A 27798-nucleotide genomic window follows, 5' to 3' on the forward strand; every position below is an offset into this window, starting at 1 on the left:
CTTAAAGATAATTTACACATCTCAACACTGGGCTATACATGCATGCATGAGCCACAAATTCAGACGGCAATAATATTAATATTTGCATAAAATTGATTTCCTTATAGTTATTCTTGTCAAATATATGGACTAGCTGCTTAAATATTCATCGATATTCAATTGAGCGACAAAAAAAGGAGAATTAGATTTTAATTAATCACCTAATAAACCGGTTTTCCAGTAGGCGAAAACAAAAATTTTCGCTCGATTTTCTTTCAACGGTGACCGCGGTGAAGGGAACCGCTACGTTCGAATTCTCGACAATTGAAAAGAATATGAGACGAAAAATTCGTTCGATCGAAAAATTCCGCCTAGTGGAAAACCGCCATTATAGTGTTCGGCAAAATTAATTATGTTTCAAAAATGTGTAAAGCATATCGACATAATTATTCCATATCAGTCAACTTGTGGCGGGATCGTAATAAAGATCTCCGAATTATTTGTGTAAATAAATGTTGATTTTGGCAGATTAGAAAAGTAAAACACACAAAGCACAAAGAGAGGATACTAACCCGAAAACTCTATTTCTAGTTTTAGAGAACGGATACAAAATTATGTTGATCTTTGTATATTACCTCGTGTTTCTCGTTTTATACCCAGGTAATAATACCATTTAGATATAGTGTTAAAGTAAAAATAATTGTTTTGACTTAAGAATTAAAGTGACTGAATTTTTTAAACTTTTTCATGCTTTCGGCAGATTTTGGTCAATCAAGACATCTCGAACGGGTAAGTATATTGTATGTGAGGAGCAATATATAGACAATGCATGACTGCAGTTGTTGGTATTGATGCGCGCGATCTTCTTTTTTTTAATGTTACAAAATCAACTTCATCCTGCGAGTCGTCGAGCTCTTGACTATGAAATCAGTTGTGAAATCAAAACTGATCTGATAATACTAGCGTAGGATTTGTTCGCGTTCTCGATATTACTTTGCATTATTGCAGATATAGTGAAAACTGATTAAATGTCAAATAAGCCAAGATTATGCAATAACAGCTGAATACTTTTAACGATATCCATTTTATATTTTGTTCACATAAAGAAGGAAGAAAAACATTCGCTTCACCATAGCATGGGCAAGGCGGAACTAAAAAGATATTTTGGGACAACTTTTTTGGACGAAGGTATATATTTTCTGAGAGCCGAGTATATAGTGCGTTAATATCTGGGACCGACTTTTGTAGTGTTTATTATAATTTTATAGTTCCAGAATACGAGATCACTCATCCCATCCTGTCCAATGAGAATGGCGATATCCAATCAGACGAGATTGCAAGACTACAGGCTGATTCCAACATTAGACAACGAAGGAAAACACCCGAAGAGACCACTGCCCCAAGATATTATAAATTAAAAGCGTTCGGCAAAGATCTTAAGCTGAAGCTGAGAAGAAGTAAGGTTTTGGGTCCACGATTTGTTGTGGAAGACAGACACAAGAACGATATTAAAAGAATTAGCACTTCAGAGATGAATGAGCATTTTATTGGCAATGTTATTTCCCATCCTGGATCACATGTATCCCTTAGTGCTGGAAACGGATTGGTAAGATGGTAAACTTTCTTTATTCATATATTGAAACAATCATAATACTAGTTTCCTAGTTCATACACTGTTTGCTCACATCTTAGTCTATTGTCGTGTTTTCTTGTTTTCTACAGACAGGAATGATAAAACTACCCGAGGAAACATTTCATTTGCAACCTCTCACCGAAAATCTTTCTCAAAGATTCAAACGCTCTGCTTCGCCCTATCCACATATTTTAGTAAGGGCAAACAATAATGAGAAGGCTCTACCATGTGATGTCGAAGGTACCGTATTCTCTAGATTTTTGCAATTTCAAGAAAAAGTACAGAAATTTAATAATAACTTGCCGCATGATAATTTTTACATAGGGACGTTCGAACTGGGGCAAGGTTTTCTCAAGGTCTTTGCTCCATGTTCTTGAGACATCCAAAGTTACTGCATTTTATCCTCTCTTTAGTGAACCAGATTTTCTTATTTAAAAATAATTGCTATATTTGCATAGATGATCTTGGTGATGGGACTGTGGAACATCGTTCAACAATTATTGATCCACCAAAACTTAATAATTCTCACAAATACCTACAAACAATTTACGTCGTTGATCATCATCTTAGAGAAGCATATGGGCAGTCTACATTGGAGAAACTACTTCCTACACTTGCTAATATGGTAATGATCCCTGAATGCCTGCAATAATAGCCACCAATTGTTATAAACAAAAAGTATTTTCTACGAACAAAAATTTGTTTCTCGATATTTCAGGTCGCAGGACTTTATAGGGACCACAGTTTTGGTAAAATAAAATTGAACTACATATTGAACAAGATTATTTTCCTGAATCGAAGCGAGGTACAGTTTACTAAAATATAATATGCTCCCAAAAAGTCGTGATAAATCCTATTTTAACCCTTCTTGTCCCTATACTCAGACTTACAAATAACTTACAAATAATAATAGTATTATCCGATTATATCCTTTTTAAACCATGATTATATGATGTTTTTTCCAACCGTGATCTAGTTATCGTACCCCAAGAATGCAACAACTTCCACCAAGCTGAGTCATATTCAAAAATGGGCAGCTGAAAACAATGCGGAATATGATGAAGATCCTGATCATTTTGACACCGTAACACTTTTGTCGAGGTAATCAATCTTCCCCATGATTTCAAAACTTCTTAGGCCGGCATTCTGCGCGGGCTAAAGGTTTTGCATTTCCCTAAAATATCACACGACGCGCGACACTTCATGACAAAGTCAAAGTTGCAAAATGTTTGTCGATCTTACGTGCAAAAATAGCTGTCCAAAAAATAAATATCGCCCAAAGCCAACTTAAGTGCCATAAATGAAAATGCTTGTTGCGATATCAGGTATATTGGTTACACGGCACATTCCACAGCACAGAGGTGTGGAGGGTGCAAAGAAATAGACAAGAAATGCGGAAGTATTTGTCTATATGGCCCGATATGACCAAAACCTTTCAGCTCTTAAAATGATAGCCATTGTATTTTTCTTGTAGGGGTGAGTTAAAAGGTATGTTTTCAGTACAATCAATACGCAATTACATTATAGCAAAAATAGACAACTATTCAAAAAGCTCAACAAATATCAACTTGAATAACGTGAACTTTTGGAACGTGTCAATGAACCGGCTGAAAAGATGGGTTATATAGAAAGTGTGAAATAAAGGGGAGTAGGCGACTGTGAGGAATTTTCAATGAATGAATGAATGAATGAATGAATGAATGAATGAATGAATGAATGAATGAATGAAGACTTTGAATTATTTAATGTCCCAGTTTACAGTGACTATTTACGCCTCTTAAAATGACACAGTGCATGTTCATTAATTTGAAACAGGCCGAGGTGTACTAGGATCTATTTGTACAAGTCGCTCCACTGCGAACGTCGTTAACCTGGGTGGTCTCAATTCTGCTTCAACAATTGCACACGAAGTATTTCACAAGTGAGTAGCTGTTTCACATTCCTGTATCAATTAGTAAATAATAGTTTCTTAAACCTGCATAGCGTAAATAGATGGAATTATGAAGATCTATGGTGAAACTCCTATTCTCGGCCTTTTGGACATTTCCCTCCAACGTTTGAACGGGCTGACTAGGAAGAGACTGAATTACTTCTTTATGTATTCCTCTACAATAGCAAGTCTTTCAAATAATCCTTCGTTCCTCTCTATAGCCAGATACACTATAATAAGTTACTTACAACTGAAATAAAATGTAGATTTTGTTCCAATCCAAAATTAAAACGTAATAATCTTTTTCTACCTCTGCTGCTATATTTCGCATCGTGAATTTTGTCTTTTGTACCTCTTTCGTACCTATTGATTTATCCTGTTCTAACAGCAGGTAAATTGGGAAAACGCTTCAGTAGCAAATCTTGGGGTAAAGAGTAAAAATACATAGTCTCTAATAGTGATTTTTCTTTTCTAGTATTGGTTATTACCATGATGGTTCAGAGAAATGCCCAAACCATAAATACATTATGTCGACAGTAGTCTCGTCTGGACCAGCTTCATATACCTGGTCAGCATGTTCTAGGGATTATGTGCAGAGCTTTTTGAGGTTTGTCTTGCATGGTTTCTCGATGTCGACAACACCCTTTTTCAATATGCCTAAAATTTTAGCCGTATATTACGGAAAATAACATCATGCAGACGGTACAGCACCCAAACTAAACCATCTACATTTCAATTAATACAATAAACTAGGATTAATATAATGCTGAAAATAATTTCCGACCTCAAACACATTGAGTTTTAGAATCAGTTTACATTGAGGATTTTAAGTCCTAAACTTTGGCATTACATGCGTTTGGTAAAGGTCGAAGAATCTACAAAGCAATTATAGTCTTCATGCATGTTGATGATTTCAATTTAGTTAAACCTCGTTATAGTCAAAACTTTCAATAAAGAACTTTGAAAAAACCTAATCTTCTGATAAAGGTAGCATAACCTTTCTTTGTATCCTTTATAGTTCCGAAGCATCACTCTGTTTGGATGACCCTCCATTTCCAGGAATTCAAAGACCAACAGAGCCATCTGCAGTAGTAATTCAGTCGTCTATGCGACTCCCGGGTGTAGTATACGATGCTAACAAGCAGTGTGAATATGTATATTCTTCACTTTATAAGAACTGTCCAACGAAACAGGTGTGTGTTTAATAATCTTATTACATTAGTTGTTAGTATTAGTCCTTTATATTTTCATGGAAAAAAAGTACACAGGAACTTTGCTGACACATTCTCCCGGCAATAAACAAATCAGAGGTGAAAAAAGATTTTATTTTCTGGCACCGCTATATAAAGAAAGTAAAAACATTTCTGCAAGTATTTGAGAGCGAACAAGTTAACTGTGCTCGGCTAGCTTTTTCTTACTTCTTCCTTCCTCCCTTTATCTGTCTAAATTTTCAGGAATAATGGTCCCGCGGTCCGCCATTTTTTCCAACTGTGCTAAAAATTGTGAGGACTGTATGTAACCGTCATGACTGGAGGTTTTTGTCACACTCGGTGAAAAAAGAATCATAATAAACAAGAGCAGGACTATTGTGATAGTTACTATGCATTTTCTCATTATATTCAATTTTAATTTGCTAATTGGTCAATGCCAAAGTTACAAATGTCTATAGTCAATACAGATTTCTTTTATGTTGGTGTAACAATCGCCAAAAAAGACAATTTGGAAGATTCTGGGAATTTGCTGAACAGCAGTTAGACTTGGAATGTCTTAACCTTATCTATGTTTGGTCTTTTGCATATTTACACATATATAGAACCAATGTGAGTCCTTGTTCTGTACAGCTGATAATAAAGTTTGCCATACTAATTATGCTCCGCCATTGGAAGGAACTCGGTGTGGTGTGCGACATGTAAGTATCTTGTAGCATACATTTGATACTCCTGACGTTAAAATGCTGTGACGTAATTACCGAAAAGGAAAGTTTAATTGAATGACACGTGATAAAGATAAGTGTAAACGTTCAGACGTAAGACATCCTTTCGGCTTTGAATATTTATAACCCTCTTCAGAAGACGTGCATGTTTACGAGGGATTGACGATATGCACTGATAAAGAACACAAGAGGATACTTTCTTCCTGGAAAGGAAAAAATAACGGTTGGAAAGTAGAAACAACTGGGACATGCATGTTGAATTCTTAAAAGTGCATTTCGACGTTGTCCAGCAACGCTTACACAGATGAACCAAGAATATCATAGTGTTTATTTACAAGTATACATATAAGGGATCTGATGAATATCCAGGGTTCTGTTCTTGTTTGACACTTGTGATGCATAAATGCATGATTATTATTTATTCAGTGGTGTATCAGAGGTGAATGTGTTGATGATGGTTCCATATTTGTTGATGGAAAGTGGGGAGCTTGGTCAAATTACAGTGATTGTACAAAAGATTGTGATATTGGTGTAGCACACCAAACAAGGGAGTGTAATAATCCAAGGTTAGTTCAGTGGGTTAGTCTGGTTGCCTAGCTGGTCACATGATCTACTGAAACCTAGCATATGCAGGGGGCGTGGAACAAGTCAGGATGTGATGTGGCTAACTGACTCACAGAATATTCCATGTTTAGTACAATTTTTCTCCCCTCTCGTATACCGGTATTCATGCAGGAAGTTGGTTAGCTTTGAGAGAGAGGCTTGTTCATACTAGACTCACCACTATTGTTAGTGCCAAGCGAGAAAATCTTTGAAATTCTAAGCCTCTAGAAGAAAACATTCTTATTTACAGTCCTCAGAACGGTGGACAAAATTGCGAAGGAAATGTCCGTGGTAACCACAAGACATGCAACACACAGGTAACCCTAGTTTTTACCAGACATTGTCTTCTGTATTCAGACAGTGGAAAGGAGCAAGAGGCCTGTGGCGAGTAGCGCGAAAACGAGGCCAGTCAGTAATTTTCTTCTTTTGCCATATTTGAACATTTTGCCAGGTTTTGACGGTGGAAAACCAAACTATCCTCGTTTTCGTACAACATGCAATAGGTCTCAAGAACATTTATAAACTTTTGGGGGAAATAATCTGACTCGCAACAAGCTTCCTGCTCTTTTAAGAAAAGAAAAAGTCTTCGAATAGGAAAAGTTTATTCTTTTTAACATCACAGGAGTGCCCAGAAGACGAAGTTTCATTCCGTCAAAAGCAATGTTCAGCGAAAGGAAAATACTCAGAATATATCGTTCGTAGTGGTAAGCCAAAATACACTTTGGTCTTTAATGCGCCAAACTTCAATTTTTTCTTTCCTTTATTGCAATACGTACATTACAGATCCTTGTTCATTGGTGTGCAGAACAGGCTCAAGTATTTATTGGATGGGCACAACAATAGATGGAACAAAATGTTCTAACCAGAAGGGAAACCTAGATGTTTGTATTGAAGGTCATTGTAAGGTAAAGCACATTAAACATAACTTTAGTTATAGATTTCTAGGCCGTGATTGGATTGAGTAGTAGTTTGCCTAGCAGACGTTCTTATGGCTATTTTGGGCAAATCGCTAGGAACCGTTCTCGAATATAACCGTTCTCGAATATATCTCGACGTCGACCCGGAAAATGTATCCATTTTTGGAGCTCTTGTTTATTTGACACCTGCAGTAGTGACTGCCCACAATAAAAGGCATTTGCAGCTGCATCCACATTCCCGCAGTTACCTTCAATATTTATTTCTCATGGGCATGTATGCAGGATGTAGGATGTGATTACAATCTTGGTAGCGGAAGAAGATTGGATCGTTGTAAAGTGTGTGGAGGGGATGGCAGCTCATGTGCACTGAATATTTTCAACTACACCAAAGCTTATCGCGGATATGGTGAGAGAATGATTATGATATTAACTTTGCATTTGGTGGCGAAACAATCAAATATCCTGTCTTCCTCTCTGAAGTCTGAACACAAATGCAGTTCGTTTATAGTACATACATGCATAATGCATGGTATCTAATTTAAATTAATTTATTTTTCATAGAATTTCTCTCTTCGTTTTTAGGGTATGAGAAAGCAGATGTAATGGTGACATTACCAGTACATTCAACGAACGTGGTTGCAGTACAGAAAGATATATCCTACAATATGATAGGTATATAAGTAAAAAGTGGATAATAATGCGATTATCGTTTCATATGCACGTAAAAGTTATTAAATTATTCCAAACTACAGTTTGTTAATACACGCTGTTAATTAATCAGTAATCACATAATTATTTTAAACGCCAATGTGGTCGAAAAGGTTATTGGTTTAAGCTCCCAAACGTCAATTACACCCAACTTTCTTATCACTGTAGGAATCCAAAACATAGAAGGTGAATACATGATTCAACCTCCCTCGTGGAGTAAAACAATCGAAGCAGCCGGCACCACCATTACATACATCCACGAAGATAATAAATATGCAGATAGGATATATATACCTGGACCAATAAAATACGAGTTGAATCTGGTGGTATGTTATTCCACTTACACGTCATGCAGTGTAATGATACAACATAACCATGCATGATACTAGGAATATATATATGCGCAGTCTTTTTTTCGAGCCTATTCACCGTTTGATCTAAACGGACTTCGTATAACCGGCCCTACGAAATAATTATTAAGCACTGCATTCTTCTTTTTTTAGTTCATCTTTCTTTATGAAGCGAACCAATTAGGTGTGGATATCTCTTACTATGCCCCCACTGTAGGACTTACTTCGAACGTAACCGATTTTGAATGGACAGTTTCTGTTTGGTCAACTTGTTCACGATCTTGTGCTGGAGGTAATGATAACATTCATTTAAGGGTAGGCCCACTTCACACCCGGTGTTATGTGGTAATGTGAACGCTGCTGTGAATATGGTAATGCCTTGCGTATCATCAAATTCGTATTTGAGTGGTCCTATTGTTTATTCCCTATACTGTGATATAACGCTGACACCTGCAATCACCGAGCTACATAATAATTCCTTGAGGACGTGCTCCTCATATTTCGGTAACTTTGCCCGCCATGTTTCTTTGGTCGCTTTTTGCCACGAATTATAATATATAGCTCAGTGGAAGAAATACTGACAAAAGACAATGTGTGCGTCTCCTTCACTATAACGTCCGTTATACTAAAATGCACGTGTGCCAACTGCCTATAGGGTTGAGCGTAAGAAGTGTTCGATGTGTTCGCAAAGACGATAAAACAGACGTTGGCTACGAAAACTGTGATGGAATAACCACGCCTGCTGCTATACAATCTTGCAATACACAGCCATGTCCACCCGAGTAAGTAAACCTATTACCCTATCTTTACTGTCGTATATCCCTATAGTTAAATTAATTCCCATAGTACCGCATACTTGAATCTACGTGAATCGTAGAACAATGTGGTACTGAATGAGAGATCCTAAATTATCAGGAATGTGATCAAAAACAGTCAAAAAACTGTCCGTGTAACCGTAATATGAATACTTTTTCTCGCGGCCCACGATGGAGACTGTGTTATTAATACCATGTATCGATTCACAATTATCATACACAGATGGTATATCTCTGCCTGGGAAACTTGTTCCTTGTCGTGTGGGAAAGGCTTTCAGCAAAGAAGTGTGGTTTGTCGTCAGAAAATGGCCGAAAATGATTGGAGAACAGTCAGTAATGAAACATTGTGTCTGGAGACCAAGCCTGTTGTCTCGCCAACGGAGAGAAACTGCAATAAAATCAATTGTCCACCAGAATATGTCGCAGGACAATGGTCTAAGGTAAATATATAAACTGGCATGCAGTATATGGTAATGCATGGTAAGACTAGATTTAGCCAGACGATCGCTTGGACATATTACGAAAAAACAGTGTGGATCGTTACACTGATGTTGCTAATACTGGTCGCTCGTCTGAAAATCCTACCCATTGGATTTGTAATCAAGGGCCTTTGCCTGAAACGTTATTTCCATCGTGGAACCTACCAACATGCACTGGCCCGAATGCACGGTTCCAGAACATAGGAAAAAAGGTCATTGTTCTATCTCATACAACTCATGCACCTTCTTATTTAGTTTATTAAGAAATTTTGACAGCCAGACGTCTTTATTTCGTTATTTCTTATTAGTGTTCCACAACATGCAGTCCTGGAGTCATGACAAGAAAACTGAGTTGTCAAAGAAGAACAGCCACTGGTACAACTGAACTACTTCCTGAGTTACGGTGTCAAGAATACGGATCAATGAAATTATCCACCACACAAGAATGTAATACTGATTCCCCTTGTGAACGTAAGAGAGCAAAAAATTATACTACAAACGTTGACGGTTCAGTCTGAAGAAAACAGCCCACATGCCGCAGCAGATTCCAACATATAGGCGCAAGTAGCACAATCCTGGCTATTTCTTGAAACATATTTCGAAGTATTCACAAAATAAACAAAGAAATTCGGTCAAAATCATACGACTCATGACCAGGAATATATACAATGATGACCTATCCAATTATATTTTGAGTTGATACACTAAATTCATTGACAGATTTTCTCTGTTTGCCTCTATTTTTCTAGGTTCGTCCAGATCAATGCAGTCCCATTCAGAGTAATAAATAAGTTGGGCTATACGATAATCCGAAACACATAAAAAAGAATCGACAGACATTTTTTTCTTTTCATTTATTTCTATTTAGCACCGCCACAATATGAAATCGGCTGTTTTCAACTCGATGAAGAAATCTTCCCCAGTATATTGGCAAACTTCAAGGAAACCTTAGATTATGAGAACATCCTCGAGACTGCTCGTTCCTGTGCTAAATTAGCATTTCATCAAAACAAGAGATACTTTGGTCTGGCAAACGAGGGAGAATGTCGTGTTGGACCTGATGATGTTCAGGCAAACATTTTTAAGCCCAAAACATCAAGTCAGTGTTCATCATCTGTAGGGAAAACCGGTGCTATATACCTCTACACCCTGGGTAAGTGAAAAATACAAACACAAGGTTTTAAATGGTCGTTTGGTCTAAAAATACGGTCTTCAGTTTGTTTGTTTTTCATTTTATTGCTGTTCACCATTTTGATTGATCCGACTACACGTTTTGTAGTTAAATCAAAATTCTATACGGACTGGGGTCGGTTGTACAAAATTCCTTACTACATTTATTGAATCGTAGTTCTAATCGCCCAAATCTGTCCCTATAACAAGAGTTTAAATATACCTTATTATTTCTGAACACAATGTTACCGTCTTTCCTATAACCAGTTTACGGTTTACCAGCTGATCAGCTGTCAGCTGATCGCGATTATAGAAATGGCTATATGATTTCATGACGAGTTTTTTATTTCTTCAATATAAAGATCAAATGCCTAGTTTCACTCCGATGGGATGCTATGAAGATAGCTATTACGAGCGAGCCATGCCGGTGCTCTACAAGAATTTCCGGGATCAGATAAACTGGTATCTCATGGAGAGAACTGTCAATCAGTGTGCTCGGGTGGCCTATCATAGTGGCTACGAATACTTTGGAGTGCAGTTCTATGGCGAGTGTTGGTCTGGAGTTACAGCAAATGAAACATACGACAAATATGGTGAAAGCGACTCGTGCTGGAAGGGGGTTGGCAAACACTTCGCAAACTTCGTGTACAAATTGAATTAAACAAATGTTGTTACCATTCACGTAAAAATATTCTGGCTGTAAACAGCAATAAAATTATTCAGTGTGTTCAAAATAATAAAACTATAGCTATACCTCAAATGATCAAATCGTAAAATCGTATGCTTTGTACTGCCAGATTTTGTCAAAACTTCATTGCAGTCAACAATCTCTTGGAAACACTACATAAACATGCATGCAATTCTCAAGCAGTATTGTAATGTCAAAGGCTCGGTTCTTCCATATACACTGCGACTATAAGCATAGATCGAGAGGATTGTAGAGATGAGTTGCATGAGTTGCAGAAAGAACTATTATTGCAACTATTATTAGAACTTATCACTGCATGGGTGAATACAGCTAGGACGTGCACAGGCAACTTCAACTTGCGTTAAAATTTCAAATATCTCATGTATTCGTCCTTCAGTGAATGCGAATCAATATATTAACCACCGCCGGATTGGTGTCACCATTTCTAATAAGCAAGTCATAAATAACTTAGTCAGGTATGTGAGGAATAATGAAGAATAATGCAGGTGATAATTTCATTATACCAACCACCTGCTGTTAGGGGTCTGCAACTATTTATAAATCATAAATATTTTTTGCATGAAGTTGATACAGCCCAAGTTTCTCAAAAATACATGCAGATATGTTAAATGTTAGCCGTAAATTAGGTTTTATGCCATTAAATCACTTTTGCCTTTTTTCGCGAAAATTCCTACTTCATATAAACATACATTTATCCGTGATTTATCTCACAGTTCCCACGACCCTAAATATAACTATACAATTTTTTCCAATTGGGTGACATGGCATGTGTTTGCGCAATAGCATGCATGGTGAATGAGTTCGTGATAGAATGAGAATAAGATTCAGGCTTGGGTTTAAGGTTCATGCGAATTTGTGTCCACCGTTTCGCTGTCGCACGCAGTATCTTTAGCAGACAGTAAAATGAAGTCCGTAAGATTCGAGGCTAAGCGAGCTTTTATAGAATCATGCAAATACTCAGTATTTTACTATAAACAACATTATAGAAATGTTCGATATTATCCGCCTGTCACTCGGCTGGCCAATGACAAGTTGTTGTAAGGAACAAGTTTGTTGTACTACAATATCGCCGAGCAATAGTAAATATTTGTTATCTATATGCTACAAAATAATCAAATCTATGGCGGCTTTATAAACTCGAAGAAAAAAACTCTGTATTTTAAACGAATTCATACGGCATATACAGTACATATAAACAGTACATTGATATAGACTTGTTAACTGGCTGCACGTGTCTTTCTAAGCAAAAGAGATTCATTTTCATATATGAAAAGTCAAAAACTCCAATTGACTTAAATTATACGTTAAGAATATTGAAAGCCTATATGTACAACCACAAGAATTACTATTTAGTTGAATTCCACACGTTTTAACAGAATTTGAAACGGAGAATAACTTCACTTGCTTGCAGTATTAAACTGCGAGAGAAAAATCAACGTCTCGCCAAATTTTACAAACACAAAGAAACATTAGATTATTATTGTGACAGTGTAACAATATATTAAATTCAGGAAACCCTACTTGGTATTTTAATTATTTCTTGCAAAATGAAGGAAAATAAGTCGTCAAACTCAGATTCTGTACAAATTGATTGATTTAGGATGGGCATAATAATAGGATTTTGGTTGACAACAATCTAAGTAGTTCCCTGACAACAATCTACCACCGGAAGAGCGTTGTTACCGTGTAATGAAATATTAAGTGGCTTAGAGTGTGTGAAAGTTTAGCATGTATCAGGATATGCATTTGCATATATGTAGCATCGCTTCCATGTGATGAACGTCAGGTTAAAAGCTAAGTACTCGCTAACATCTTTCGTTTTGATAGATATCTGTGTCTACAATTGACTATATAAAATACAGACTGCTTGTGTTTTATAAGTGTGTTGTGATAAATGTTGCGCAAACAACTGTCAATAAATTAACTGGTCGTTGGCATTCGAGGTTGAGTTTAAATGTAAACAGTGCGTGTTGGAACTTGGTTATATATCTTATCGTGACGGTTAAAAGGATATATGCGTGAATCGAAACCATGATGGGATTTGTGAAAGGGTAAGTGTCATGAATACGTCGCCAAACAAGCGAAAGCGACGGCGAAAAACAGAGAGTTTCGAGAATCCTGAGAAGATGTCACAATCCTCAAGTCAAGAAAATGCTGATTCTACGGGCAATAAATGGAAGCGGAGACTTCATTCACTACGAAGAAGTTTATCAAAGAAAAAAGTAACAAATTTGAAAGAATTTCAAGTTTCTAATCAAGAACGGAATGATACCGAGGAATGTTCGTGCGACAACAAGAATGGAGAACCTGCTATTGCGGATATTACCTTCGATAATAGATGTGAAAATATCAACGATTGGCAGCAAAATAACGAGAAGCAATCGCCATTATTAAACGGTTGTTCACCCAACTATAGTCCTAACTTAGACCCCCTCATTTCGTCTGATGACAACAAGAATAATATTAAGAAAAGAAAAGGATTTAATCAGCGTACAAAAGGTGACACAGTGCGGGGTAACATTTCTCGTGATGGACACACTACAAAAGAAGATTTACAAAACGGCAAAAATCATCCCTGCAATGGTTTCGAGAAGAGAGATAGCGATGTAAGAAGGAGCCGAAACCGTTTGAATGGTCGTAGGAATAAACGTTTATCTTTGTTTTCAAGCTGGTTTAAACTACCAACTCGGGCTTCCTCTGAAAAAAATCTAAGACGTAGGGGTCGAGGTTTATCAATATCAACCGAGAATTTCAACGAACCAGAAGGTAATTTCAAATTCCTGACGGATGTGAAACTTTTAAGAGATCCTGGTTATATATCAAGCTCTGGTGATTCTCTTGATTTGACCGAAGAGAAATATCAGTCGCTTCGGCGTTCCCGAGCTTCCTTAATCGATATCAAATGGCATAAGTATGGAAAGAGCGAAGGTAATCTGGCAAGTCCTGTGTCACGCAACCGTAGTCTCAGCCCTTCGACGCCTAAATCTTTAAGAACCAAGGAAATTGTATTTCCCGATAAAAATAAACAAATTATCCGAAGAGAAGGCATAAATAAACAGCAACAGCAGAAGAGATATAGTGTACCTGTCAAAATCGAGAAATGCACACAAAATACGAGCGAAACTTGGGGAGATTGGGAGCGAGTGTCCGCAGGAGATGCTGAAGTAACCCATTGTAGTAATAGTTTAGGAAGTTTTGGTAATATAACTGAAGATGATGATGTTTATTTGACTGCAGAAGAGAACTCCACACATAGTTCACCAAACTTGTTTGATGACTGTAAAGACCAGCAGCCCTTGCCCAAATGCAAGACAGTGTCTGAAAATTCAGAGAACAGTAATTCTTTGAATGAACCCAATTTTTACAATGCGTCAAATGGCAAGAGCATTTCTTTAGCTAGTTTACCTGTTTCAAACGTAAATAAAAACGTACAACTGGTGACACAGGAAAAATCACCCAATGAATGGATGACACCACATCCTGGCACAGATAAGAGCCAAATTTTACAAGTTCAACCAACAAAGGATGCTGTTAGCAAGACATCAAGTTTGAACCTCGAAAATAACATTGGTTCAAAACCAGTGACATATGTGTGTAAAAGTTGCCAAGTCAATGGATTGAATGGAAGAAAGACAACCAAACCTAAAGAATTCCATAGACTATCCTTAGGTCAACTCACTGATCTTAATGATAGACCTGTAGTATCAATGAGATGTGTGCAATGTAAATCTCCAAGATTATCTAAACAGAATGACACATGCCATGATGTACTTTTTACTAGACCACCAAAAAAGCCAGCCCCTAAACCCCCTGCTTTGATGAAAAACAAATCCAAGAGCATGACTGCACTTGCAGGAAAGTTTCCATATTTATCAGACCAACTTGATCTCAATGAAACATCATCTTTACACAAGTTAAATGACTCTTGCAGTGATAATTTATGTGAACTTCTATCACAGTCCAAAGATGCATCGTCGCCAACCAGTGAGGGAGTTTATGTCGGGATTATGGGAGATCAAGGGGTTATTCTTCGGAAAAGAAGAGTACACTTGAAACAAAAACGTGTAGTTTCCATGCCTTCAGAACTGCTTGAGAATGTTATGGAAGTAGAAGTAATAGACACTAATAGCCATAATTTTTCTAGTACTAATCAAGATGGGGTATCAAAGATAGACAATGGAACACCATTACCACTTTCTGGAAGTGAGGCACATCTAAGTTGCAATTCTGATGCCCAATCAAGTTCAAATTCCAATGCTCCTACATCTGGTGTGTCAAATTGTAGTATTGAGAAAGATCTATGTATGAGATCAGTCAGCATATCAAGTATTGATGTTCAAGATGTGAGCATTAAAAAGAAAACTCACTCTCAAAGTGTCCCATGCTTGGCATTCAGTAAAGGCTGTCTAGATAGTCTGAAAGCAACACAACCTCAACAAGGCATGCTGGAAGAAAGTGAAACATTTTCCTTCCCAAAAGACTGTGTCAGTCAGAAATCATCAACAGCACAAAGCATGATGTCTTTGAATTTTCAGCAACCTCATGAAGAAACAGATGATATATCTGATAAGGTTAGAAATTTTAGGATATTGGTCATAACAATATTCCTTTAATCTTTGTATAGAGTAAACCTTAGGTGATGGTGCTGCATTATTTGATTGTCATATATTTATCATTTTCGCAGGTTACGGGAAAGCCATTGATGTATGCTGAAGCTTTATGGGACCATGTCACAATGAATGAAGAAGAGTTGTGTTTTACAGCTGGTCAAGCTATAGCTGTGTATGATGTTGATGACCCTGAATGGTGGTTTGGTCTGGCTGATGATCATATTGGATGGTTTCCAGCCTCCTTTGTCAGGGTGAGTACACTCAGTACAGGATGGAAAACCAAAAAATGTTCATAACAAAAGCCTACAAATTTCATTTTGTTTAACAATGCTTTTATTTAATAACTGAAAAAGGGTTATTTTGGCGAAATATTTTTATGACATAGGGCCAACTCAAAATTCGCGGTTGTCTGTTCTATATTTGAAAAATCATGTTACAAGCATATTCATCAGTTCATACGGCCAGAATAACTATTTTACCTTGTCCTGCCGTCTTGTTGAGAACAGAAGGATCCACTGGAAGCTAAATGTTTTTAATCCCGCTCTATTCAACGCGTAGTTTATTTAGATTTAGACTTTGTACCAGAGTACCAGATATACCAGAGTACCAGATACACTGACACTGTATGTCTGTATCTGCCATTTTTGTACGAATGACCAAAACGGAACTGATCTCAAATGTACGTTGGAACTGGAATAAACACGTATGCCAGTGATGGGTTACGGTACCACCCGGGGACATTCTTTTCAGATGTACAGTGTCTTGTACGTGTCTTTGCAGAATCTAGGTTAGACAACAATCATATTATATTGTGGGCATTGGTTCTGATAACGGTGAGACGGCTTCTAATTTAAAAATTCTTAAAATTTGTGCAATGTTGGAAATGTCAAACATAGTCCTCCCTATCACTACAGCTCCCATAAATGTGTTAGAGAAAGACTCGCCCTTCCCCGCCCCTCCATAAATACCTCCTAAATTTTATATTCAAAATTTAAATGCGAGTCGAGACGTCCGTGTTCCGATATCACAACGAAATGATTCAAATATATATATATATAGGCTATAGCATGGATACCAACTCTCATTTTAAAGAAAATTAAAGGCTTTGTAGGTAAATGTCTTTCAAAATTAAAAGGCTTTATTTAGCACAAAGTTTCTTTGGTTTAAATTTCGAAGACGCCTATACCTAAGTAATTGGCATGCACGAAGATTGGCGTTTGGGAGAAGTCGGCTGTGCGCGTGGGTTCCTATATGCCTGAGCCTCCTCGTCTTTCGTATAAAGAAGGTCAATTTCATTATTTTGTATATATGTACATCTTGCAGATTCCTGTCTCTGGAGAATTACTGAGTAAGTACCAGAACAGTTATGGGCAGAAATTGAAAATATCTGATGTAAGAAGTGAAAATGGAAGTCATGTGTGTTTATCGAATGAGGAGATCCGCGATAAAATTATAGAAGAAATCGTCAGCACAGAACAAGATTATGTTCAAAATCTTAAAGACATTGTCGAGGTATATTTTTTATCGTTAGTAATATTTCACAGAATTTAAAAGTAGCGGGAAAACGTCTCAGTACAGAGAAAGTTTTAATTATATGCGAACCAAGCCAAATTTGATAAAATTTCCCATTTGTCGTTTTGCGGTTTGTCGCACGTATTATTAATACCAAGAAAATAACAGATTCATTCGTTCATTCAAACATTGATAGTCCCAGGTCAAAAGATAAAGGTGTCATAATTATATCGCCGCGAACTAGTTATTTAAATTTTGATCTTACAGTACATCCATCTAAACTTTGAGTTACATGTACTTATTTTGCATGTATTTTCTATTCAGGGATACCTTAAACAGGCGAAGAAACGACCAGACATGTTTAATGAAGAACTGTTGAAAATAATATTTTCAAACATTGAAGAGATTTATGACTTTCATCTGGAGTTTTCCCAGTCCATTAAACGTCAATACAATCAAGCGTGGCAAGACGCTGCTAATATGGGAGAAGTTGGTGCGGTCTTTTTGCAAAATGTAAGTTTCTTCTGAGATACGGCAGAAAGATTATAATTAATAATATATATACTGCATCAATCAAATCTTATAGACATTACTGATAACACAGGTTCACGCAGAGAGGCCCTGTGATATCGATTCGATACCTAACTAAATACAGTACTAAATACTCAAAATATCCTGCTCAGGAGTCTTAATTATCCCATATTATGCATGTATGGTCAGTACAATAGCAAAAGCAGATAATCCTCCCGGACGTATTAGGAAACGATTTTTTGATCCTCAAAAGATTTTCGGGGAGACATTCAAGAATCACTAATAAAAAATTGGTAAACGTATGTCAGGAATAAGCTTGGTTTTTTCCGGGACCGTCCGCCACTTCTGATCTTTCGTTTTCCTCTGTTTTAGAGAAAAAAATTCGAGCTATATTCTGAATATTGCAATAACCATCCACGGGCGTCTTCTGAACTAAAACATCTTCTACAGCAAGACAAATACCGATATTTTTTCGAAGCATGTCGAATGTTACAAGACATGATCAAGATTTCACTGGATGGATTTCTTCTGACGCCCGTACAGAAAATTTGCAAATATCCTTTGCAACTGCAGGTATATACAATAGTACATCAGCATCAGCATGACTATAGTCGTGTTTCGTTTTTGCTGCATTTGTGCACACTGATTTATTAAAGCATTATGTTTGAATTTCGTCTTCGTACAGTGGAAAACCTTGCCATGCATTTATTAAAATTTAGCTAAAACATCAGTTAAATTACCATAGGTAAAAGCGTTGCACAAAAAAGTCCATATTCATCAATATATATACTCAGCTACAGTTGTCCTTTGAGACTCATTGTACGAGTTATTCGAGGTATAATTATTTCAGGTATAAATTCGAGGTTATTTTAATATTCATTCCAATATAGGAACTTCTGAAGTACACAAATCCTGAACACAGTGATTATGAGAACGTAAAGGATGCCTTGGATGCTATGCGTGAGGTAGCCTCGAGTATCAATGAGAAGAAGAGAAAGGTGGAGAATATCAAGAAAATTGCTGAATGGCAACTTGGAATCGAACAATGGGAGGTGATGTAAAATTCCTGGCAATTCTTAGATATATTGTATAAATCATGGAACCTTTAAGCTTGATGATACTTTACATGCAGACGTCAGTTGAAATACTGCATAGGAGCTAGGACGTGTCTCGCCGGCTAATTTTAACCAAACACTTATATAAGGTCATTGGTCAAGGTGTATCCGGGTAGGCCCATATATTTCTCTGGCATGATCACATAAAATTACGATAACATCTCAGTCCTGCAGCTGGGCCTCTATGTAATTTGAATAATCGTATGGTTTGTATATATACTACCTAATATAAGCATGGAGACATCGTTAATAAAGTGCGAGTTCTCCCCATTGTCGATAATTGAGAAACCGACCTGTTTCACAACTCATTCGCGTGTGATTCTACTAAAATTAGGGTGAAGATGTGTTGATCAAAAGTAGTCAATTAGTTTATTCTGGCGAAGTTGTGAAGTTGTCTAAAGGAAAAGCTCAAGATGTGACACTCTTTCTCTTTGATCATCAACTTGTTTATTGTAGAAAGGTATTTGCATTGCGATAATTTCATAATTCAGTTGCAAGACTGATATCACTGGCGTTTCCCCCGTAGCTTTCTCAGCTAAACCGACGTCGTTTTTTACACGCACGTACACGCACGTAAAATTAGGGTTTTCAGTTTCCTAAAACCATTTTTTTTCTAAAGGATTTAATCAAGAAACGTTCACTGGAATATAAAGGAAGAATAGTTTTGGAAAACTACAAGTTTGAAAAACTTGAGGATGGAGAAGGTTGTGACATGAACATTTTTAACAAATTTTACGGTCATGATACATATAAAATTTGAGTTTCTGCATTATGAAGGTTTCTGTTTTCATTACATTATACGACGATAGCCCATTGTTATTTTATTATTTTTCAGTTATTCAAAATGGTTCAGCTGTAAAAAATGCGTGGAGATTATCAAGCACACAAAGCAACACAAGCTGTTTATTTCAAGCCAAGTCTTCTGATCAAAGAGATAAATGGATTGGATATTTTCTGCAAGAGAGAAAGATTGTGTACGAAACGACATCAGGTTAAACAAATTGTTCTCTTTTTTTGTTCCTTTGTACACAACCCTGGGTGCCAGAGATTTATAGTAAACATGCGTTTGATTTAAAGTGCCGGGACTCTTTCGGCTAACGCGACTACCAAAGCCTTTGCGAAAGCAAGGAATGTCATCAACCCAATGGCAATGTCTGTCGTACACCAGAGATTCGCATTTTTCTCTTATACAACCAGAATCTTTGCATTTGTTAATGATCCATACTATTTTAGCTAACAGCATCCCACTGGACGAGCGGATGGCAGCGATGAACGAGGCAAAGTATTCCGTGAAAAGCGGGAAACAAGTTGGTAAGTACTAAGTGTTGATCTTCTGCATGTGTACAATTGTGTACAATACCTTTGTTGTTCTTTCCATGCATGCCCAACAGCTTGTTTATGAACTAAGCCGAACATCTCTCCAAATCGGAGAACTGCCTAGAACAGGCCGGCATTTAAACAGTTAAACATACAGGTGATGGCATCTTCCTAGAATAATCAATAAACTTTAAACGAACGTCTCTCTGTAAAAAGTAATCCTCTGTAAAACACGGTTGGTATGTAAGTGTCAGTGACCTTTGGCTTTGTAATTGAGTTGGTGAAGTCCGAATGCAGTACTTTTCTCTTATCTTTCTCGCCATTTTTTCAGTGAAAGGTGAAAAGAAGTATGGCAACTTCAATACAGTGAGTCGTGCAATCGGACAAATACACTATGGAAGTGTTATAATGGGAGCACATCGTAAGATTGATCTACCTCCTCCTGTGTCTAGCGCCATGCTATTTCAGCGAGATCAAGCGCGATCGTCGTTTCTGAGAAGTTCAGGCGTTTTCAAGAAACGGCGACCCAAACCAAAACACCGACCTCACCCAAGATGACAAGTGTGGGTGTGAATGTCCATCATCTCTTACGTAACAACAAACGAAAACTCGACTATTACAGAAATACGTTTTGACGCACATTTAACGTGGCCTGATCCTGATACACAGAAGAATAACGAAATATATTCGTCTGAGAAATTCGTTCTGACGAATCTCGACAGAGTCATGCATGCAGAGAACTAGTCGAGATTTATATTTTATACGTCATAAGACTAGATATTCACTTCGGCACTTTGTTCTATCGACATTCTGATATTTCGATCTGTTTCATATAGAGTATTGCACGTTCCAGGCTACATTTAACAATCATATTGTAGTGTGTAGTAGCTACATCATTTATACATTGCGAGTCATCATGCAGTAAAAACGATCTGACGTACACATGCAAGTTAGTTTCATACAGCTATACGCACCCAGTGCAATGTATATGACCACTTATGTAATATATTTATATGAAGTAATTTGAAGCTACAGCGGCGCAAAATTGTCGCTCTAAATTTTGTCAAAGAAATATTGACTAGTTTATACCAAGCTTGTATCGATACATTTTACATATATTTATGTAATAAACTTAGTATTTTTATATTATTGAAAGGATTTCGACTAAAAAATTTTGAGACACACTTCAACAATTGTTTCCCACTGGACAGGAAATAAAATAACTTCTTGGACAAAACATGAAATCATAAGATTTTTTATTAATAATCATTGAAATGATTGCATTTCTTTTGTGCGATAAAGCCTTTTGAAGGCATTTATTAGTAGCTATCGACTGCATATATTACTTCCCAGAAGTTGCCTTGCTGATAACAAATGTAGATTCAATACAAATATAGACTAGAACGTTGTTTGTTTTTGATTATTCCTGGTGTAAAACGACAGGTCTTCCGGATAATTTAGAATAACTGATTGCGATTTTATGAAGAATCCTGCCGAGTTTCGTCTTTCTGCATGACCATCTTGCTTTACCACATTTCATGTATTCTACGGTTTTGTAAAACCAGTCTTACAGTAGGATTCTGGTTGAATGAAATATGGTTTGCTGCTGAAATTTGATTTCCATGATTCCCGCTAATTATCAATACATACATGAATACATACACGACATTTAAATGCAAGTTACTCTAACATAATATTAACCTGCATTTATTTCCACATCAGAATAGAGTGGATTTGTTTTAAAGATTTGATGCAATTCTGCAAATGTAGGACGCTTCTCAGGTTGCAAATCCCAACATCTTAACATTAGTTGATAAGTATGTTCTGGACATTTATCTGGTCTTTCCAATCTCTTTCCTTGGCTTTCAACCATTTCCATTACCTAAGAAAAATGTTTATATTTAAATTCATCAACTTTACAGACAGTCGCTTGACTAGACACCACCGTAACAAATTAACAATGAATATACTGTTTAGTGAATAACTATCACACAGAGTCGGTCCGTTGGAAAATTAAAAACAAAGATAAATCTTCTCAGATACGATTTCTCATTGTATAAATTTCATTGTATATTTAATACTGTTAACTGTCTTTTCTTTGACTTACTTCTAAATTCTTTCCATCGATGTTCTTACATGATAAAAACAAATTTTGAGTAGATAATTTACCTGCGCGCCAGACATTTCCCCGTAAGGTTGTTGTCCAAATGAAAACATTTCCCAAAGTGTGACACCATAACTCCATACATCACTTTCATGAGAGAATCTACCATAGTTTATTGATTCGGGAGCGTACCTAAACACATGCATATGACGAAAGATCAATTAATAGGGGTTAAAAGTTTGGTGCATGGTAATAAATGGCGAGCAATTATAAGGGGTAGAGGTTTGAAGTGATTCAATAGCTCACCAGAGATATTTAGATAAATATATTACCATTTGACAGGCCAACGACCACCTTTTGATGCTACATAATAATTACTTCCAGAACCAATTGCACGTGACAGGCCAAAATCACTTATTTTTATCTAAACGAGAAAACTGTGACACAAAGTACGAAGAAATGTAACACACATTCAAAACAGCAACTTTGACGTGACCTTTAAGTGATAATATCTTACTCTCAGTATTGCCAGCTAATACAATGGAAGACATAAACGCAAATAAAATAACTTTAGACAATTCAACATACCTGATCCTTAGACTGTAAGAGAATATTCCTCGTTGCAAGATCACGATGCACAAAACGTTTTTCCTCAAGGTACATCATTCCCCACGCAATCTGAGCTGCCCATAACTTTAAATCACCCAGAGATATTTCTTGGGCGAATGTAAAAAGATAATCTAACAACGCACCCATATTCACTAATTCTTGCACCTGGAAATAGTAAATACATCTCGCTATACTATATCGAGGGTAATTAAAAAGAATAAGCTCGCAAAACGATTTTCGTACATGTTGAACAGTTGAAGGTTAATATTATTCGTCAACCATTTCATGTTACATTTTGTGAATGTACAACTCGCATGAACAGAAGTGGAAATATTTGTAACGAGAACCATTTTTAAAGTGTCACTACAACGTAACCCATATTAGACGCATCAAAAGTAACAAGTGGAGAGTTACTAACAAATTACAAATAGATTTAGTTATTGGAAGTTAGGAACAAAATACACTTACAAGTACAAGAGGTGGTCCCAGACAGACACCAAGGAGTTTGACAATACAAGGATGGTTCAGACCCGACATAACTCGAGCCTCACGCAAAAATTCCTGAAACGCAACGAAATGCTTATCTGCAGGATTGAACATTTCAAATCAAGAATCATTAAACCCTATTATACAAGACCATATAACGCAACGAAATGCTTATCTGCAGGATTGAACATTCTAAATAAAGAATCATTAAACCCTATTATACAAGACCATATAACACACCTGTTCGCCTTGGGTGATTTTATCAGGATGAAGTGTTTTCATCGCCACGTCCATCTTAAATTAAACACAAATCAGAAATTGTAACTAAGAACTAATATAGAATTTCTCTTGATAAAGATAGAGAAATTGTGATATGGTGGTGACAGGGACATTTTCCTGAGGACAAATATTTTCGACAAATATAGCTTTGGTTTCCCCGACTAAAATCTAGTTTTTCTATTGTTGCAACCAACAATATCTGACTCAATTCTAATACTATTACAATAGTATTACAGTATAAATGATTCTCACTTCAGCACCATTAGGATTCTTCCAAACTCCTCGTAAAACAGATCCAAACTCCCCTTGTCCTAACTCAGCATTTGTCTTAAGTTCAGTTAAGTTTATAATTGTTTGTGGTTTGCCTTCGTTTTCCTGCTGCTGGTCTACAGGTAGAGGGGGTGGTGGTCTATTAGAAATCGAGGATCTAAAAGGAGACGGTCCAGGTGGGGTAGGAGGAGGCTGGCGTCGAGTAGGTTGTTTTGGTTTTTCTTCTAACTTCAGGTAGTCATCACGATCATCATCTGGACTATCGAAGCTTCTCCCAGGACGTAAAACAGGAGGCTTCGTTTTAGGAGGCTATACAAGAGGAGGATTTAAGAATTCCATTGATTTTAGTATTTTATCTCTGCGAATATGAAAATAAGTATAAGATCTAGTTTTCGAAATGGCTATAATTTTGGATCATATTAAAGTATATTCTGCACTGTATTTTACTCCCAACTTCCAATTACAGATGAGAGCATTAAGATGAATTTCACTGCATCTCGCTGGATGGATTAAAAATACACGAAATAGTCTATAGATCCCAGAATAAAAGGGAGATTCGGTGACCAGGTTAATTAAACTATTTAGGGATAAAGGCATGGGTGCAGCTAGAACGATAATTGAGGGGGAGGGTGGTGGGGGTGATTGCTTATTCATATATCATAAACTATCGAACTTACAAAAGAAATCCGTCGGGCAGAATTGAATATACGAATAAACACACACACCCCCCCCCCCAATTATCGTTCTAGCCACGCCACTGGGTAAAGGAAAGGTATACGTACTACTTGAATTATACTGACTACGTACCGGGGGTGGGTACATTTGAGTGTTAATGTTAATGTTGAAATTCGGCATTGATGGGGATGGCAGAGGTATTGGGATGGATTTTAGTGGTAATGGAGTATCTCCATTTGGTTGAATAGCTCGTGTTAACTGGTGCGGTAAACCATCAGCTAGTGCACCATAATAATCCACCAAGTGGGGTAAAGTTTCAAATAATGGACCATCGTCAATGTAAAACCAGCGATCGCCCTATAGCGAAAAATACCAGAAATATTTATTATTCCATAATGATCGATAGGGTAGATTGATATTGCTCAAGTAGTTTAGGATAATGCTCAAGTAGCGATGTTTGTAGACTGGGCGCGCAGAGAAAAAATGCGTAAATTCGTATTTTTTACCATGCTCTTTATCTGATAATGATAAGGTGTTTTCCGCACGGCCATTGTGAGAACGTGAACGCCCCATGCTCTAGTACTGGTTCGTATTAGAAATAATCCATCTGTACATTGCCATTTATACAAAAGCGTTACTGCTGCCTGCGAAAATAGAAACAAACACATTTAATAATGCTTTATATGTATCTGATGAGAAAATACCTTATACAAGCTTTGAAATTGGAACAAAAGTGCCGCTAATCACAGTACCTCTCTATCGACGTTTTGGTGAAGCCAGTGTTTTGGTTCGGTTTTTGGTGAAGAAACAGGAAAATGTTCTGTAAAAATTATAAAAAATTACTGCAGTATTGTTTTGCGAGAGGTCTATGCAGTTAAATCATGCAGGCAACTAATGTAGCAGAATGTATGGCAAAAGACATAGAAACTTAGAAGTGTTTCACCCTCTATAATTTTAAGCTGGGGAACTTTGGCAAACTGTGAAAAATAGTGAAAAGAAAGATGAAAGGACTAAAGAGGTAGTGTTAGTCTGATGGTCAAGAGTCACAACACAACTTGTCTGCAAAGCAAATTGTCATTTTATCAGATTAACAAACAACATTTTTGAACTACTAGGAGTGGGGGGAGGAATAAATATATAAGGTTACGCTTTTACACTATTTGTCCATATTTTTTGGCAAGGGTTATGGCCAAATCTCAAAGTAATTGTTTCTATTATGTCTGCACAAGATGAAGAGGCAGTCAGTCAATCAATTGTGTAACCAAATCTAGCTAAATTATTAGTGCTTTGGTGTTTTACAATGCTTTTGAAGTCACACTTGCTTACCTAAAAAAACTGCCAAGTCATAATGTCCATTTTCTTTAGCAAGATCTTTGGGTGTATTTCCATCTTGTGCTCTTGGGTGTACAGGTGCCCCTGCTTTTAATAAAAGTTCAACACAATCTTTATGTCCACGCATTGCTGCTATATGTAAAGCTACATAACCATCACCAAATGAACGTTCTTGTATTGCTGCAGCTCGGCGATACACAAGCATTTCACATACATTGACATATCCACCATGACAGGCATACTAAAAAGTAGAGATTTCTTTGCCAATATATTTATTGATCATGCAAAGAGCCTGCCAGTACCATCTAGGTCATATTTAGTCTTCATCAGTTATATAAGACTATATATATAATACAATATATATTTCTTCCGGAACAAGTCTGTACTATTTTGAACTTCTCTTTCAACGAGAATTTCCAAAGCCTGGAATAATTTTGACACTTGTTGAGCAAGATTATATTTGAGCGGATATGTTCAAAACAAAAATTCTTTTAACAGTCTTAAGTAGTTTCTGATCATGTACAACATGCATCAATTAAAATTTCCAATCCTTTCTAATTAATGGAATCTAAGAAACACAAATTTGGTCGGTTGACTGCAGATTGTCAATTGCATTCATTGCAAATTTGCAACAAACAACAGGACTTCATAGCATCAGTTTGACTGAAAGAACAAGTTGTAAAACAAAACTGAACAATATTCATTGATATTATCCTTTTTATTCATTAGAACTAATCAGTGATAAGTTTAACAACAAATACCTACCATGAGTGGTGTTCTTCCTTCTTTGTCACGACTGTTTACATTCGCATTATACTCTAGCAGTTTCCATACAATCTCTGAATGGCCTTTGTCACATGCAATATGTAATGCTGTAGCCCCATCTTCATTTACTAACTCAATATTTATATTGGGATCTTGAAGTATTCTATGAACTTCGGTTTTGTCGCCTGATTCACAGGCACGGTGAAGTGAACTTCGTTGAAATTCTGAGGCAATATGAAGCTGACAAATCGATGGTGGAGGAGGTCGACCACCAACACAACACCGAACTAACTTAGTTGCAAGTCCACCAGCCTGGTCTCTATAATAATTCACAAGTGTATCTAATCCTGAAAATATAGGTCCATCATCTATACTAAAATGACAATGCCCATGGTAAATTATTTGATAGTGAAATGCCGTATGCTCACTCCACAATGACAATACAAAACTTCCTGGAGCATTAGTACTTTCACGAACCAGAAATAAACCATCTTGTTGACCAGATTCGATCAATGATCGGCGTGCTTGATCCCGAGTAAGTCTGCCGTGAAACCACAGTATATCGTTTCGTTGCCCTAACCCATCTGACATCATATTGAATTATTGTAACAGAACGCTTAAACTACTCTGGAATATTTCATTATTTGGCAAAGGCGGTCAAACACGACGGTAAACAAATAGTTTCACCTACGTACATCCCACAACCCGGAAGTCCACAATCACAATCAATATCTAGCAGACTGCACAGGAGCACACGTAGTACTTAACCCAATCAGGAAAATCAGGAACCCTTGGGTTATGTCGGCCAATTTTTAAAATGTCTTTCTTCAATGCCCGACCTCATGGACATACATGTTTAAGATTCAAATATTGATTGAAACTTACCAGGAGTTAAATTGAATTGCATTTCTATGAAAAAGCTAAGTTTCGGAATATCAGTCAAATCCTTGGAAGGCTAAATTGTATC

The 27798-nt window shown here is 36.8% G+C and overlaps 3 protein-coding genes across 3 annotated transcripts; 2 read left to right on the plus strand and 1 right to left on the minus strand.

Moving 5' to 3' along the window:
• The first annotated feature begins 385 nt into the window (after positions 1-385).
• Positions 386-11392, plus strand: LOC114524401 (A disintegrin and metalloproteinase with thrombospondin motifs 18-like). The gene is made up of 26 exons (XM_028545462.1): positions 386-639; positions 740-768; positions 1086-1167; positions 1248-1585; positions 1702-1852; positions 2071-2237; positions 2331-2417; positions 2589-2713; positions 3087-3100; positions 3428-3533; positions 4018-4149; positions 4561-4735; positions 5356-5451; positions 5902-6041; positions 6329-6395; positions 6701-6782; positions 6862-6983; positions 7278-7401; positions 7578-7667; positions 7872-8029; positions 8207-8345; positions 8709-8835; positions 9092-9308; positions 9656-9818; positions 10216-10500; positions 10880-11392. The coding sequence occupies exons 1-26, from the start codon at positions 594-596 to the stop codon at positions 11176-11178; spliced, it is 3561 nt and encodes a 1186-aa protein (XP_028401263.1). The 5' UTR covers positions 386-593; the 3' UTR covers positions 11179-11392.
• A 1494-nt stretch (positions 11393-12886) lies between these two features.
• On the plus strand, positions 12887-21604 carry LOC114524400. Its single transcript, XM_028545461.1, has 11 exons — positions 12887-15797; positions 15911-16087; positions 17160-17348; positions 17673-17861; positions 18252-18452; positions 18770-18931; positions 19329-19454; positions 19614-19698; positions 19830-19985; positions 20228-20305; positions 20643-21604. Exons 1-11 carry the CDS (start codon positions 13287-13289, stop codon positions 20867-20869), a joined length of 4101 nt encoding a protein of 1366 aa, XP_028401262.1. The 5' UTR covers positions 12887-13286; the 3' UTR covers positions 20870-21604.
• LOC114524404 (tyrosine-protein kinase HTK16-like) lies at positions 21557-27542 on the minus strand. Its single transcript, XM_028545466.1, has 12 exons — positions 26832-27542; positions 26061-26307; positions 25487-25554; positions 25241-25378; positions 24867-25091; positions 24042-24368; positions 23751-23804; positions 23493-23585; positions 23004-23189; positions 22748-22839; positions 22481-22607; positions 21557-22193 (listed from the first exon to the last, which is right to left on the minus strand). Exons 1-12 carry the CDS (start codon positions 27423-27425, stop codon positions 22008-22010), a joined length of 2337 nt encoding a protein of 778 aa, XP_028401267.1. The 5' UTR covers positions 27426-27542; the 3' UTR covers positions 21557-22007.
• Positions 27543-27798: the final 256 nt, after the last annotated feature.

Source organism: Dendronephthya gigantea, unplaced genomic scaffold, assembly GCF_004324835.1.
Source record: "Dendronephthya gigantea isolate DGI-Jeju-01 unplaced genomic scaffold, DenGig_1.0 000031F, whole genome shotgun sequence".
Classification (NCBI taxonomy): domain Eukaryota; kingdom Metazoa; phylum Cnidaria; class Anthozoa; order Malacalcyonacea; family Nephtheidae; genus Dendronephthya; species Dendronephthya gigantea.